The 12,710-nt window shown below is 49.4% G+C and overlaps 1 protein-coding gene across 3 annotated transcripts in view; it reads left to right on the top strand.

Moving 5' to 3' along the window:
* Abr (ABR activator of RhoGEF and GTPase) overlaps nt 1-12,710 on the top strand; it is a 190,605-nt gene that overhangs the window by 38,440 nt on the left and 139,455 nt on the right. Inside the window, exon 1 of one of the 3 annotated variants that reach the window (XM_047547662.1) lies at nt 2,738-3,324. The exons of the other annotated variants lie outside the window; for them this stretch is intronic. Within the exon in view, the coding sequence (XP_047403618.1) occupies nt 3,264-3,324 (61 nt within the window). The 5' untranslated portion in view covers nt 2,738-3,263. Of the gene's footprint in view, nt 1-2,737; nt 3,325-12,710 lie in introns of those variants that run through there. 3 annotated transcript variants of the gene reach the window in all.

The following is a 12,710-nucleotide window of genomic DNA, read 5'->3' as shown; positions in this document are numbered from 1 at the left end:
CCTGGCCCCAGGGTCTGGGCAAGGGACTGGTTAGTAGGGGAGTGGAGGAGGTGGTGCGATGGATGCTGACTCAGTACCTTGGGGTGCACAGGCTGGTGCAGGCACTTAGCTGAATCAGGGAGTTCTGTCTACAAGAACACCTTCCTGCTGCTCTGACAGATTGGGGTTGATGGCTGGGGTTAAGAGCACTTCAGGGTAGCATTCCTTGGGCAAAATACTGAGAAGAGTAACTAACTCTTTTAACTCCTTCCTTTCCAGGCACATGGTAGGGTTTCCCCAGTTTCCCTCCTGCCCTAGGTGCCAGAGATCTGAAGGCAGCTGTTCCAATCTCAAACTGCCATGGTATTCCAAGTCCCATTTAATCATCGCAGTATCCAAGGTCAGAATCAGGCTATATGGTATTAACACTGGAGGTCATCCCATAAGGCATCAAGAAAATCTTGAAGTAACTAACATTTTCCGAAATGGGCATCTAGAGTTAGAATGGGACTAGAAAGATTTCCTAGAAGGAGGTCTTACCAATGGACCAGCCAGGATTTCCAGGGATCTTCAATACCCTGTGTTTAACAGTCAGCTGACAGTGAAGGCAAGCATGTACATTATTTAAGCAGACAGCTAAAGTCCCAGTCCTTGCCAGTTGGTCTGGTTGGGTTACTTAGCTGCTCAATGCCTCAATTTTCTCATCTGGAAAATGCAGAAAAACTGAGATAACAGTGATGTTCACAGTGAGGACATCCTTGTGAACAAAACGCTAAGATCCAAGTTGACATTCAGTGTCAGATATTAGAAATATTGCCGCCCAGGTAGTTTCTCCCTCTACCTTACATTGTGTTGTAGAGGGGAAGGTCCAGGGAGAATTGGACAGAATGTAGGAAAAAAGCAAGCTATGGCAATGCTAAGGAGAGAAATTGCAAGATTTTAACTTGAAAAACACTGAAAATAGCTTGTTAAAGCCTTTGTAGATAAAAATGTAAAATGTATGCAAATGTATGTGACTCACACAGAAACACATATCCATGGCCTCCTCACAGTCAGCTCCGGATGTGACCATCAGGAAAATCCCCATAGTGTGGGGAGAGGGTCCAGGCAGTCTTGTTGTTGTTGTTGTTGGGAAGGGAACAGTGCCATGGCCTCCCTGGGCTGATGATGGAGGATGACTGCAGCTCATGCTCCTGTTTCCTCCTCTCCTGGGTTCTGCCTGTGCTTTCTGAGGGTGCCATGCAGGAAGAAGAGAAGCCTGAGGCCCCTCTCTAGTCCTCCGTCTGCTTCCTTGGAGAGCCTACATGCTCCCTCTCTCATCCGGGAGCTCTATTTCTGGAGCTTCTCATTGGAGATGCATGACTCCCTCCCTGCCAAGCTCCAGGTGCCTGCTTGGCGCTCCCAATCTTATGTGCCAGTCAGAGATGGTGGGAGGGTGGCAGCTGAGCAGGGAGGAGCAGCAAGATGCAGCGCTAGAGTCTGAACCAAGAGTGGTGGGGTGGGGGACAGAGAGCCAAGTAGATACAGGGAGGGGCTCATTTTAGAAAATATTGGCAACAGCCACCTGTAGAGGCTTCCACACCTCAGAGCATTTTCCCCTGCACCTCTCAGGTGCTCAACCCAATCCACTGTGAACTGGTGGCCACCTTTCCTTTGGGTAGCTATGGAGGCCTGTACCCAGGCAGCTTATGGGACTGGGCACAGGCTTCCTCCCAGCATTTTGGGTGAGGATCTGCTTCTCCCCTTAAGAACTAGATGTTTGTTGGGAATACTGAGGACTTCTCCCAACCACCACCACCAAGTTCAGTGGATGCTAACAACCACTGCCCTCCACAAAGGCCAGAGTAAGCTTAACTCCTTGTAAACTTTGGTAGAACTGGATCGTGAAGGTTTTGCCCTTAAGCTGTCTGGGTAGGAGATGGAGTGGGGTGAGGACTGTTCCATTATTAGAAATATCACTATCCTGGTAAATAAATGGTCTAGTGCAGGCTCCCTTGGTGGACCATGCTGCTTTCTTCCCAGGAAGTTCAGGAAAGGATGTTAGCCCCTGTTCCCTAGTCCACCCTAGCCTCACTCATCTCTTCAGTCACATCTCCAGTGTGACTACAGGACCAAATATATAGGAAAGTTGTCTTGGGTCCCATAGAATTGGCATTCATAAGACATAAAGTCCCACTCCCAATGTCTTTACTACTTTTGAGGGGATCTTTGTTAGGAGGAATTTTGTCTGTTCTCTGAGGTATCTTGACCCCAGACTTCCCTCAACTTATACATGATAGGCCTCAACTTATACATGATAGGCCTCATGAGATGCCCAAAGCTCCTGGAGTTTGCCTTCCGGTTACTCCAAAGGGGCACTTCTGAGAGAAAGTCGTTCCTCCGCTGCCCCTTGTTGCTCTTTCCTGCTTTTCTCCAGAGCCGCCCTCTGGTGTGTAGGGCGGGAACAGATGCACTTTAAGGTCAAGGGTGGTTGAATGGATGAGGAGGCACTGTTAAGGTTTGGAAACCAACAGTCCCGGAGCGGCGGAGCCTAACCACCGGCGCTCAGGACATTAACCCCGTCAGCGCCACTCCCCAGGCTCGCCCAGGGGAGGGGCCTGGCCGCCGAACCAGCCCCAAAACTGCGCTTAGAGATCCTGGGGTGGCAGGTGATGTCACCCCTGCGGGCCCATAGGTCTTCCCGCGGCCCCTGTCTGCGGGTTGCCAGAATTCTGCTCAGCCCAACGAGGGCAGGAAGGGGAGCCTGGGTCTGTGCAGCAACCCAGAGACCCCGCCTGACCACTCCTCGAGCTCGGACTCGCCACCCTCTTTACTGGGCGTCGGTGTGGCCAGGGACTGCTGCCCACACACCCACCGGGTTCGGAGGCGTGCTGCGGCTGGGGGTGGGGGCGCGCCGGAGCCTCACGCGGATTGGTCGCGGCCCCCGCCCCCCGCCCCTGGGCGCCGCGTAGCTCGGGGGAAGTTGCTAGTTGGCGGGCTGACTGCGGGGCCGCGGCGCGGGGATCTGCAGCGGTGCTCGCACTGGCCGAAGCGGCCCGAAGGGTTCCCGAGAACAGTCGCCCGCCCTCGTCTCCTCCCTAGCATCTCCGGCTTTTTGCTCCCAGCTACCTGTTTCCCTGCCTCCCTGCCTCCACCCTGCGCTTGGCAACTTCGGTCTCCGGGTCTGGTCGCCCCTCCCGGCTCCCAGCCCGCCTGCCCGCGCCCTCCCTCCTTTGTTGTGCGATGAGGGTCGGGTTTCCGATCTGACGGAGCCGCCGCCGCCGCAGCCGTGCGGAGCCGCGGGCATGGAGCCGCTCAGCCACCGGGGCCTGCCGCGCCTCTCCTGGATCGACACCCTGTACAGCAGTACGTGTGCGCTCGGGTCGGGGAGGCCGGGCGGTAAGGGTCTCCGCGCCTGGCGAGGCGCCCCGACGGCCCCGGTTCCCATCCGCTAGGCTTCTCTGGGAGCTCGGCGTGAGCTGGGGGCCGCGGGCATCCTCCACTAGGTGCGCAGCGGACCGGGAGGCGGGGGAGCTGTATGGGATCCCCGTGATCGTCTGTAGATGGGGTCCCCGAGATTGGCAAAAGATGGGGTCCCCAGAGCAGACTTCAAGGGGATAGGGGCATTGGACCGACCGGGCTAGAGAGCTGCTTTAACCCCCTCCCACCTGTTGTGTAATCCAGCCCTCTCCGACCCTCAGGGGGATGGGAGCACCCTTTTTAGGGTGCTACCTCGGCTCCCTGACTAGCGGCTTCTCTGTCCATGGTGAAGCAGAAAGGCCATTTTGGGAAATCCTTGGCGCTCAAGTTTGCCACCTCAGGGATATTCCGAGGCCGATGTGTGGTTCGGGGCTAAGGTGGGATTGATTGGATTGGGAAAAGACTGTAAGTGCATATCTCACTAGGGCCTTTTGGATGAAGAAGCTGAAATCCCCGGTTCTGCAGTCTTCCCTACCGTCTTCATCACCACTCCCAGCCTTATCACCGCCCCCCCTCAAATAAAAGAAGGGCTCCCCACCCCTCACAGCTCCCAAATCTGCCTGGATCATGTGATTGCTCTTCTTTAGCCGCGGGGGATGTGTAAATTGATCACTGGGACTTCCTGGGCACTTGGACTAAACCGGGAGCTGTGTCACCACCCCCACCCCGTGTGGCTTAGGTGGCTAAAACGGCACCGGCACCGCCTCTTCTCCCCCACCCTTCCCTTGATACACCATCTCCAGATGCTTTCTCCAGATGCAGGAAGAGGGTCCTGCTGGCCTGTGAGGAAGATAGTAAGTAGATTGCCACCCTTCCTGATCCACTTGACTGTTACCCTCCCACCTCTTAAACGTCTCCCAGCTCAGAGTCCTGAAGCAGGAATCCAGGAGACAGGTGGAGCCAGGTTCTGAGTCTGGACACTCGATACCATACAAAAAGGACATTTTTATTGCTTTTTTTTTTTTCAAGGACATTTTTAAGGGTCTTAGCTTGAGTTCCTTGATGACAGTCGTATTGGGAGGAGGGGAAAGGTGATAGCTTGAGTCCCAAGGTCTTGCCCTGAAAGGCTGTGCAGTACCCAATATCCAGCCTCTTCTCTCTGCATCCCCTTGAATCCTGTTTTATTCCTCATATCTCCTCCCCCCACCCCATCCTACTTTCTTTGCTCGCCTCCTCCCAGGAGCTCTCCTTGTGATGGTTCATTCTGCTTTGGTTTTTCAACATCAAAGGGGCAAAACTGGATCCCCTGGGTTTCCATTCTGGGCCAAACCCAGCCACTCCATCTGCTCCTTTCCTTGCAGAGGTCAACTTCATTGGGTGAGGGTTAGGGCCCAAGGTTGTGTGACGTGTGTGTGTGTGTGTGTGTGTGTGTGTGTGTGTGTGAATGGGGACATACATCTGTTCAGAGCTCTGATGCAGATCAGCTCCTGATCTGCAGGAAGGATTAGTGACCTCTGCTTAGCTGTGCTTTTGCAAATAACAGTCATAACAATGCTTCACATTCACATGCTGCTTATATTCCTGGTTATTTCTGGCTTTTTGCAAAACCCAGTACTGGTTTCTGTTTCCCAAAGCATAGAATCCTATGGAAACACATCTCTGACTTTCTCTCCATGCTGAAGAAGACCCACTCCCCCCCCACACACACCTGATTATTTTTAAGAGGCCGTCCCCCACCATATCCAACTTGGATCTGAGATGCAAAATTGCCTGAGGCTGCCTTGAGAATTCCTGACCGAAGGAATGTCATAGAAGGGAATTAGGCCAAGGGCCTCTTTGGGATACGGTAAACCAGTCCTGGCTCAGGTAGGCTGGCATCTGAACTGTATCCTGGTGCTGCCACCGTGGCCTCTGGACCTCTGGGACAGCTGGATAATGAGGCAGGCAGGGGGCACTGACTTGGCAGCAATGTGAGGAGTTCCTGCCTCCCTCTTCAGAACAGCTTATTTGAGAGCCCCATAGCATGAGGCTTCCTGGGGAGGTGCTGTGTAGTCATGTTTGGGCTGTAAGCCATCAAGTTTCCTCTTGACAAGAGCCTAAATTAAAACAAATACCCGGGCTGTCATTTGCCTGGCAGCATGGTTTTGTGACTCCCAGAGGAAGTTCCTTTGCCTCTCAGGAAGCTGTTTGCTTATGAGGCTCACAATCCTGAGATGATAGGTCCCCCAAAATGCCAGATCATCAGAAATTGTAAAGGGGGTGCACCCAGGGCAGCTGGTGTGACTTCTGAGAGATGTGAATGATGCAATGATAGAGGCTCAACCTTAGTGTTGCTCCTGTAATGGTGAGCAGAGCATCTCCTGAGCACCTACTGTATGCTAGGTACTTTCTACCACTCTGACCAAACCTCACAGCTCTTGAATTCACAGACTAGGAAATGGAGGCCCAGTAAACTTAAATTATTTAACCCAAGGTCACTGAACTCACAGATTAGGAAATAGCAACCCAGTAAACTTAAATTATTTTACCCAAGGTCACTGAACTCACAGATTAGGAAATGGAGGCCCAGTAAACTTAAATTGTTTTACCCAAGGTCATATAACTGATAAATGACAGAGCAGGAATTCAGATGATACCCAAGGACAGTGACGAGGACTTTGAGCTTCAGATATGTCTGAGATTATTCAAGACCTTGACTTGTAACATAGAATGGGAGACATTTGTCTTTTCAGTTCTCTATCCCAAAGTTCTCCCAAAAATGGTCCAGCAGGGTAAGTGGCTTCAATGATCCTGACCCCAACCTGTCCCTGGACTCTTGCAGGAACTGGGGGCTGGGCCTAGAGCCCAGGAAGGAATGACTGAAGCTCCATCTGCAGCCCCCAGGAACTCCTAAGGTGCCAGACTGCACACCAGGGCCTTCTTGCTTTTGGAATTGTCAAACTACTCTTTCAGCATCTGTGGCAGGAGTAGTATGTCCACTTCATCACACTTGATGGTCATTAGAGAAGGTGTAGATGTCAAATCCCTTCTCTTCCTTATAGTAGAAGTCTTGAAGGACTGGAGTAATGATGATTTGTCAGACTCAAGGATGTGAGTTAGATTCCCAGCTGCCTGTGGGATCTGGGACTGAATGGAGCAGAGTCCTCTGCTGGTAAACTGGAGTGGCAGGTGAGGGTTCCAGTCATCCCAAATTCCTGTCTCTACTACTCTTTTTCCTGCATGAATATAATAATGCCAACTTCATTCCTTAATACCTTGTCTAGCTTCTTTTCCCTAGGGCTGGTTTGACTCTCTCTGTAGGCTATTTTCTTCTTCTTAACTTCTCTGTGTCTGTCACCAACCACACTTTCTACTAGATGCTCAATACTTCTTAGTTGTGTTCTATACCATGGGGTAAGACTGGACTAAATTAAGTTCTGTGAAGCAACCCAAAAATGAGGGGTGCTCTGAAACTTTCTATGTTCCATCAAGTGGAGACAGATCTCCAAGCATGTCTGGATTGAGACATGTGGGCTGTAGGCAGGCTCGTCACTTGGCTCCTTTTCAAACGGTCAGGATTTTTTAGAAGAGGGACTGAGGGCTGCATTTCAGGTCCCTTCCTTTGTTATTTCAACCTCCTTGTTTTTGTTCTGAGCAACTCAGCACTGATCCCCAAACATACGTATCCCACTGAACCAAGCAAAAACCTGTAGTTTCTTGGACCTTATAGAAGATAGAACATGACCATCTGTAATTACGAGAATCCTGCCTTTTGGAGCTAATGTCTCTTACTCCAAGTGGCATTTCCAAGGGATACTTCAGTCTCTCATGATATTTTTCATGCCCCTTACAGACTGAGTCCTTATCCATAGACCAGGAAAATATTTGAGGCTGTTGGGATACAAACACATCTCCAAATGACCGTGAACCTGCCTTAGTTTCATCTTAGCGCCACGCTTGGCATACCAAGGATCGAGCCACTGACACTGTGAACTTCATCAGAGCAGCTCACTCAGCCAGGCCACACCAGACGGCCCCTGATGTGCCAGCAAACACCTGCAGATGGATGCTTTCTTGTGCTCTGAATAGCCCCAGTAATTTATTCCTTCTTGTCAACACCAGCCCATAATTGTCATGGTTGCTGGAGTCTCAGAGGTGGGGCTGGCAGAATAATTAAGTCATCTGCTCAGAAAAACTTTTTGTTGTTGTGATTGTTGCTGTTGTTGTTCTTTGGTAAAAGGAAGAAATGACGGGAACGTTTTGTAAGAATTAGCAAGAAGATGCTCTGGGAGGGTGGTTAAGGGGGGATGATAAGAAAATCCACTCTGCCTTTCTTGAAGGTAGGAAGACTTGGGCTATTCTCTGTCTGAGATATGATTTGCTTCCTGAGGTAGTTCTTGAGTCTTCCTTGTGCCTACTCTTCTATAAAGTGAGGCTGTGATGTCTCTTGTGGGTGATTGTGGATTAATTAGTTAATGTTTATAAAGTGCTTTGAAGATTAGTGCTATTGAACTGCTCAGCTGTCCAGCTTGTCACACTGTCACAGTCCTCACTGTTGAACAGGGATCTTCTTGCAGATGAGTTTGGAAGGGGTTGGGCAGGTGGCAAGAGGATGGGTAGGAATAGAGAATTGGACCAGATTGCCTGTGTGTGTGTGTGTGTGTGTGTGTGTGTGTGTGTGTGTGTCTTGGGGACTGAACCCAGGGCCTTTTGCATGCTAGGTGAGTGCTCTACCACTGAGTCACACTCCCAACTTTTTAGGAGGTTCCTAGCTCAGTTCTCAGGTATAAACCCTTGGTAGTTTTTGGTTGCATGAGTATGAGAGAGAAGTTCTTTCATAGGAGTCCTTGACTCCTTTAATTCCGCACTCCACTAGAAATCCTAGAAACTTGTTAGCTGGCCCATTCACAAGTTTCCTGGCATGTGGATTTGGTAATTGTAGTAGCTTGTAGTGAGTCGAGACCCCCCAAGGGAGTCCCGCTTTGCTAGGGCTTGTGATTGGAAGGCTTCACTGCAGCATTTCCTGCTGCAGCTGTTTGATTCGTCTGGAGCCTTTTGCTGGTAAGCCTGGAACTAGGTAGCTTTAGGCAGGCCAAATCAGTAGCCTGCCACCTTCAAGGCCCTTGGCTGTGGCAGGCTAAGGAGATGCGCAGGCTAATCACTACCATGTTCTACCTACAGTGTCTTGGCACTTGCCTCTGAGGGCTGCTTGTACCAGTGGGAGAAGGCTGTGCATACAGCCTCCTCTATCACAGTCTCCAAGGCTGCACAAGAAGAGGCTGTTTTGGGGTTAGGGACTTAACTCAGTGGCAGAGCACTTGCTTAGCTACACAAGGCTCTGAGTTCAGTCCTCTGCCTTGTGAGGAGGGGTAGAAGAGTGAAGAGGCTGTTTTTGATGTGTGACCTTGGCCTGACTCAGCTTGCATTACTCAGGGTAAAATATGGTCGTTTAGAGCCTTGGGTGCCCCGATTGGGAATGTTCCACTATCTCTGAAGCCTGGGGAGAACCTGCCGCAGACTGATTGGGGAAGAAGAAAGAAATCAGGGCATGGGGCACTGTCCCCCATATGCAAGGTTGAGGATAGATGCCCAGTCCTCCCCTTCCTGAAGCATTTGGCAAAAAGACCTTTAAGGCAGAACCAGCTGGTACTATGACAATTTGTAGGTGGAGCTGCCAGTTCTGTCCCCAGATTCAGACCTGATTTGGTTTCCCTCAGTTTTCTGCCCCCATACTTAACTCCTGACTTTCCCTCCTGCCCTTCCTTCCCCACCACACATCAGGACAAAAGGTGAATATGAGTTTATGGACTATACAAGAAGTATCAGGGTAGGTCTGACCTACAGGAGATGAGGCTAGATGAACCAGTCTGTGGGGACCAGTTGTTCAGGTGCCATTCTGTTCTTCACTCCAGGCATGGTGGCCATTGGCCTCTGCATATGCCAATGGAACTTGTACTGCCTAGACAAACCCAGGATTGACTGGGGATCTGTGGGTTTACTTAGGTCAATTGAGGAAGGATGTGTCTGTAATTATCTTCATGGAATTGAACGGTTGATCCTGTTAGTGGGCTGGACTAACCCCTTCCTCCTGGGTATTGCCTCCTAGAGAGCAGCAAGGGTTTAATGGATCAAGATTGTGAAGGCCAAAGATGCTGTGTAATTAAGCCTAGTTGTCTCCCTGGCTGGGGGACATGTACTCCCCATAGCAGCAATTGATTTCCTCGTTTGTGGTTACCCCCAGCTAGCTGCGCATTATCCCGGGTCTAAACAGCCTGTGAGCAATCTTTTTAAGTGAGTCTTTCTCTTCAAGGGATAGTTTGGGGAGAAAGACCCCTCTGAGAATTTTAGGATCAAGGTGGCAGTGTCTTCTGTGTGATAGTACACCAGTGGTCTTCGAGAATAGTTTTCTGCAGAAGAGCAGAGAAACCTCATCGTTGGGTCTCCCAGAACCACTGGACCCCATAAAAAGAAGTCCATCAGTCCTGCTGAGTTCATAGAAAAATAGATTTCTCTATTTGTTCTATAAAGAATGGAAGCAAACTTTAATCATCTCGACTCTGTGCCAGATGTTGTGTTAGGTTCTTTCTGTGCATTATCATAAACCCCAAAAAGGATACCTTTTATCATCCCCCCTTATATAGATGAGGAAGCCAAGGCTCTGAGACGTTCAATTATTGCTGAAGGTTTCCCAGTTTTTGCTGGGCCAAACCTTAGGTCCCTCTGGCCCTAGAGCCCCACTCAGGTTCCAACAATAATAATGATTCTAGCCAAGGCCAGTTGAGCACCCCTCCTATGTGCCAGCTCAGGTCTAGGCACTTCATATATTGTCACCTGTCCCTATCTCATGAGGCAGGAATTATTTTTTCCATTTGATGGGAAGGAAACTGGAACTCAGGGAAGTTAAGAATTAATTTAAGGTCATGGAGCTGAAGACAAGCCAGGCATCAAGCATCAGGTTTGCCTGACTCTACACTATGCTCTTTCTTCCACACTCTGGCCTTTCACAGCAACACAGTGAGGGCCTCTTGGCAACTGGTATTTCACTGAGTTTGATTGATCTGGTTCATCTCTAGCCAGAATGACAACTATGAAGACTGTCTCTTGACTCCCCCCAACCCATCATATGTGGGCAGCTCTCAACCCCCAAGTGTCCTGTTAGCACCCACCAACCCAGTACCTCTTCTATTTCAAGGTATTCTCCCCACAGGCACTCAGGAGGCCATATGTCAGCATTAACCTCATTCCTGGGATTATTGGCAAGAAGGCCTGATTATTAATGCAAGAGAGAATAGGCTTTGGAGGCGGGACTGGGGTGTAGCTAGTGCCCAGTTTCGAGAGCAAAGTGGGGCCAGGGGCAAGGAAGTGGGAACTGGAAGAGAGGACTTGGCAAAGCCCAAGTATGCTGGACCTGCTCTTGGGCTTTTAAAATTCACCTCCACAGTTTCAGAAGAAAAATAAAGAGAGCCCTCAACCATAAATCAGGCCACTAGGCACCAAAGTCCCTTAGCTAGGCCTACAGCTGGTTGGGCTAAGATCTGGCTGCTTTGTCTGAACTCACCCAGGACAGCATGTTAATGATGGTGGCATGGTGCAACTCCTCCAGTCCCACTCCCCTCCTCTGCTAAGGCCCCTGAAACCCCAGAGAACCCTTTCTGAGACCCTAGTCCTCTGGGAGAAGTCTTGAGTGTAGGTGGCAGACCCTGCCTTTGGCTGGGGGTCAAAAAGGCCCAGTTAAGATCAGAGGCCCCATTTCACCAAAGGTATTTGGGTAGTGAGACTGAGGGAGAAAGCCTCCCGTGAGCTGAAAACCAAATCAGGAGTAGGGGAGGTGTCCCCCCAACCTCCGGTCTCTTTTTTTCCTCTTGTTGCTCAAAATTTCAGGAGCTGCTCATTTCCTTCATTTAGTATTCTTAGGAGCCCCTGGTTGGTTGGGTATAGACCCATGAGCCACTCCCTCCTAGTCACATGTCCTTTTTAGGGATGAATATGTGGAATCTCAATTGTCTCTAGGGCCTTAGTTACTCCTGATTCCTCCTTTCCTCACATAACCCTGAACCTGACTACAGGGGCCTCCTCCCTCCTATGGCTTCACCTCTGCTCCTGTCTCCCAACTCCCACTCCCATCCCCACCCCCAGGTTCTGTAATGTCGCCAGAGCAAAGGCTTAGCCTCCACAAGCTCCCTCCTCCAGCTACCACCCGCTGATGCTCCCCATTCCTCACCCACCCAGAGCATTTTCCTGCTATTCCTTGCCCTCCCCATCACTACCTTTCAAGGAAAGAGTCCTCTTTCCGGGAAGACTACTGACTCAAGGCTGCCTAAGCCCAGGAGAGTTGAGAGGCCAGGGAGGCAGTTCCTAATAATGGGGTAGTCCTATCCTTCCAGAAAGGGCATGTTGTCCCTTTAGTGCTTCTCCCTAGTTCTTTCTGTGCAGGTTGAAACAGTGACTCGGTGCACACCTCCTGCATTTCCCTCACCTCAGCAGGGCTGGGGAACACCCATTCATTTAGTTTCTCCATGCAGTGGCTACTGTTGTCAGTTCTGTGCCATGGGAGAGAGAGCCAAAGGGCTGTGCTGGGGAGGTGTCCAGGGTATAGCGTTAAGGGAAATTTTTTCATGGGTGGCCTGGCCAAAGGAGTTAATGCTACACATTGGGATTTATTCAGAATGCCCCTATCAATGGAGATTGGGCTGGGCTAGAGGAGTGACTTGCTAACTCCTTGAACTGCTACCCACACACAGTATAGACATTTTAAATTGTAAGCTTGCACACTGAAACAAAGTTTCGCAATAGCCTTTACCCTTCCACATTTGCAGTGCATTCATATGTTTATGCTCTTCTATCCTTTAACATTCCACTCCATTAAAATAAAAAACAAATGTGTGACTCAGTGGTAGAGTGCTTGCCTAGCATGTATGAGACATGGGATTGATTTAGTTCCACATATAAGTAAGTAAATAAATAAATAAATAAATAAAGGTTCATCAACAACTAATAAAAATATTTTTTAAAAAGAAAATGCTGGTCATGACCGACTGTGTAAACAACAACAACAACAACAAAAAAAAAAAAAACAAAAAGCAAAAAGTAGACACACTGATCTCAAAAGGCTTTTATTAACTGTAGAGAATAATAATTTACCAAACTCAAGTCATTAATATGCTCACTACTGTTGTGATTTTTGCTGTATTACACACTTTTGTTATTACATATTTAATGTTTTTCTTTCATTTGATTCATTAAGATGTAACTTATTTAGAAAGAAAATTAATGGGAAATTTGTACACTTGCAAAAATAAAAGTTTCCTTTACAAACAACCATACTGAAAACTAAGCATTGTTATTAATTCTAG

Source organism: Sciurus carolinensis, chromosome 3, assembly GCF_902686445.1.
Source record: "Sciurus carolinensis chromosome 3, mSciCar1.2, whole genome shotgun sequence".
Lineage (NCBI taxonomy): Eukaryota > Metazoa > Chordata > Mammalia > Rodentia > Sciuridae > Sciurus > Sciurus carolinensis.
This window is presented reverse-complemented; position numbering and strand designations above follow the sequence as displayed.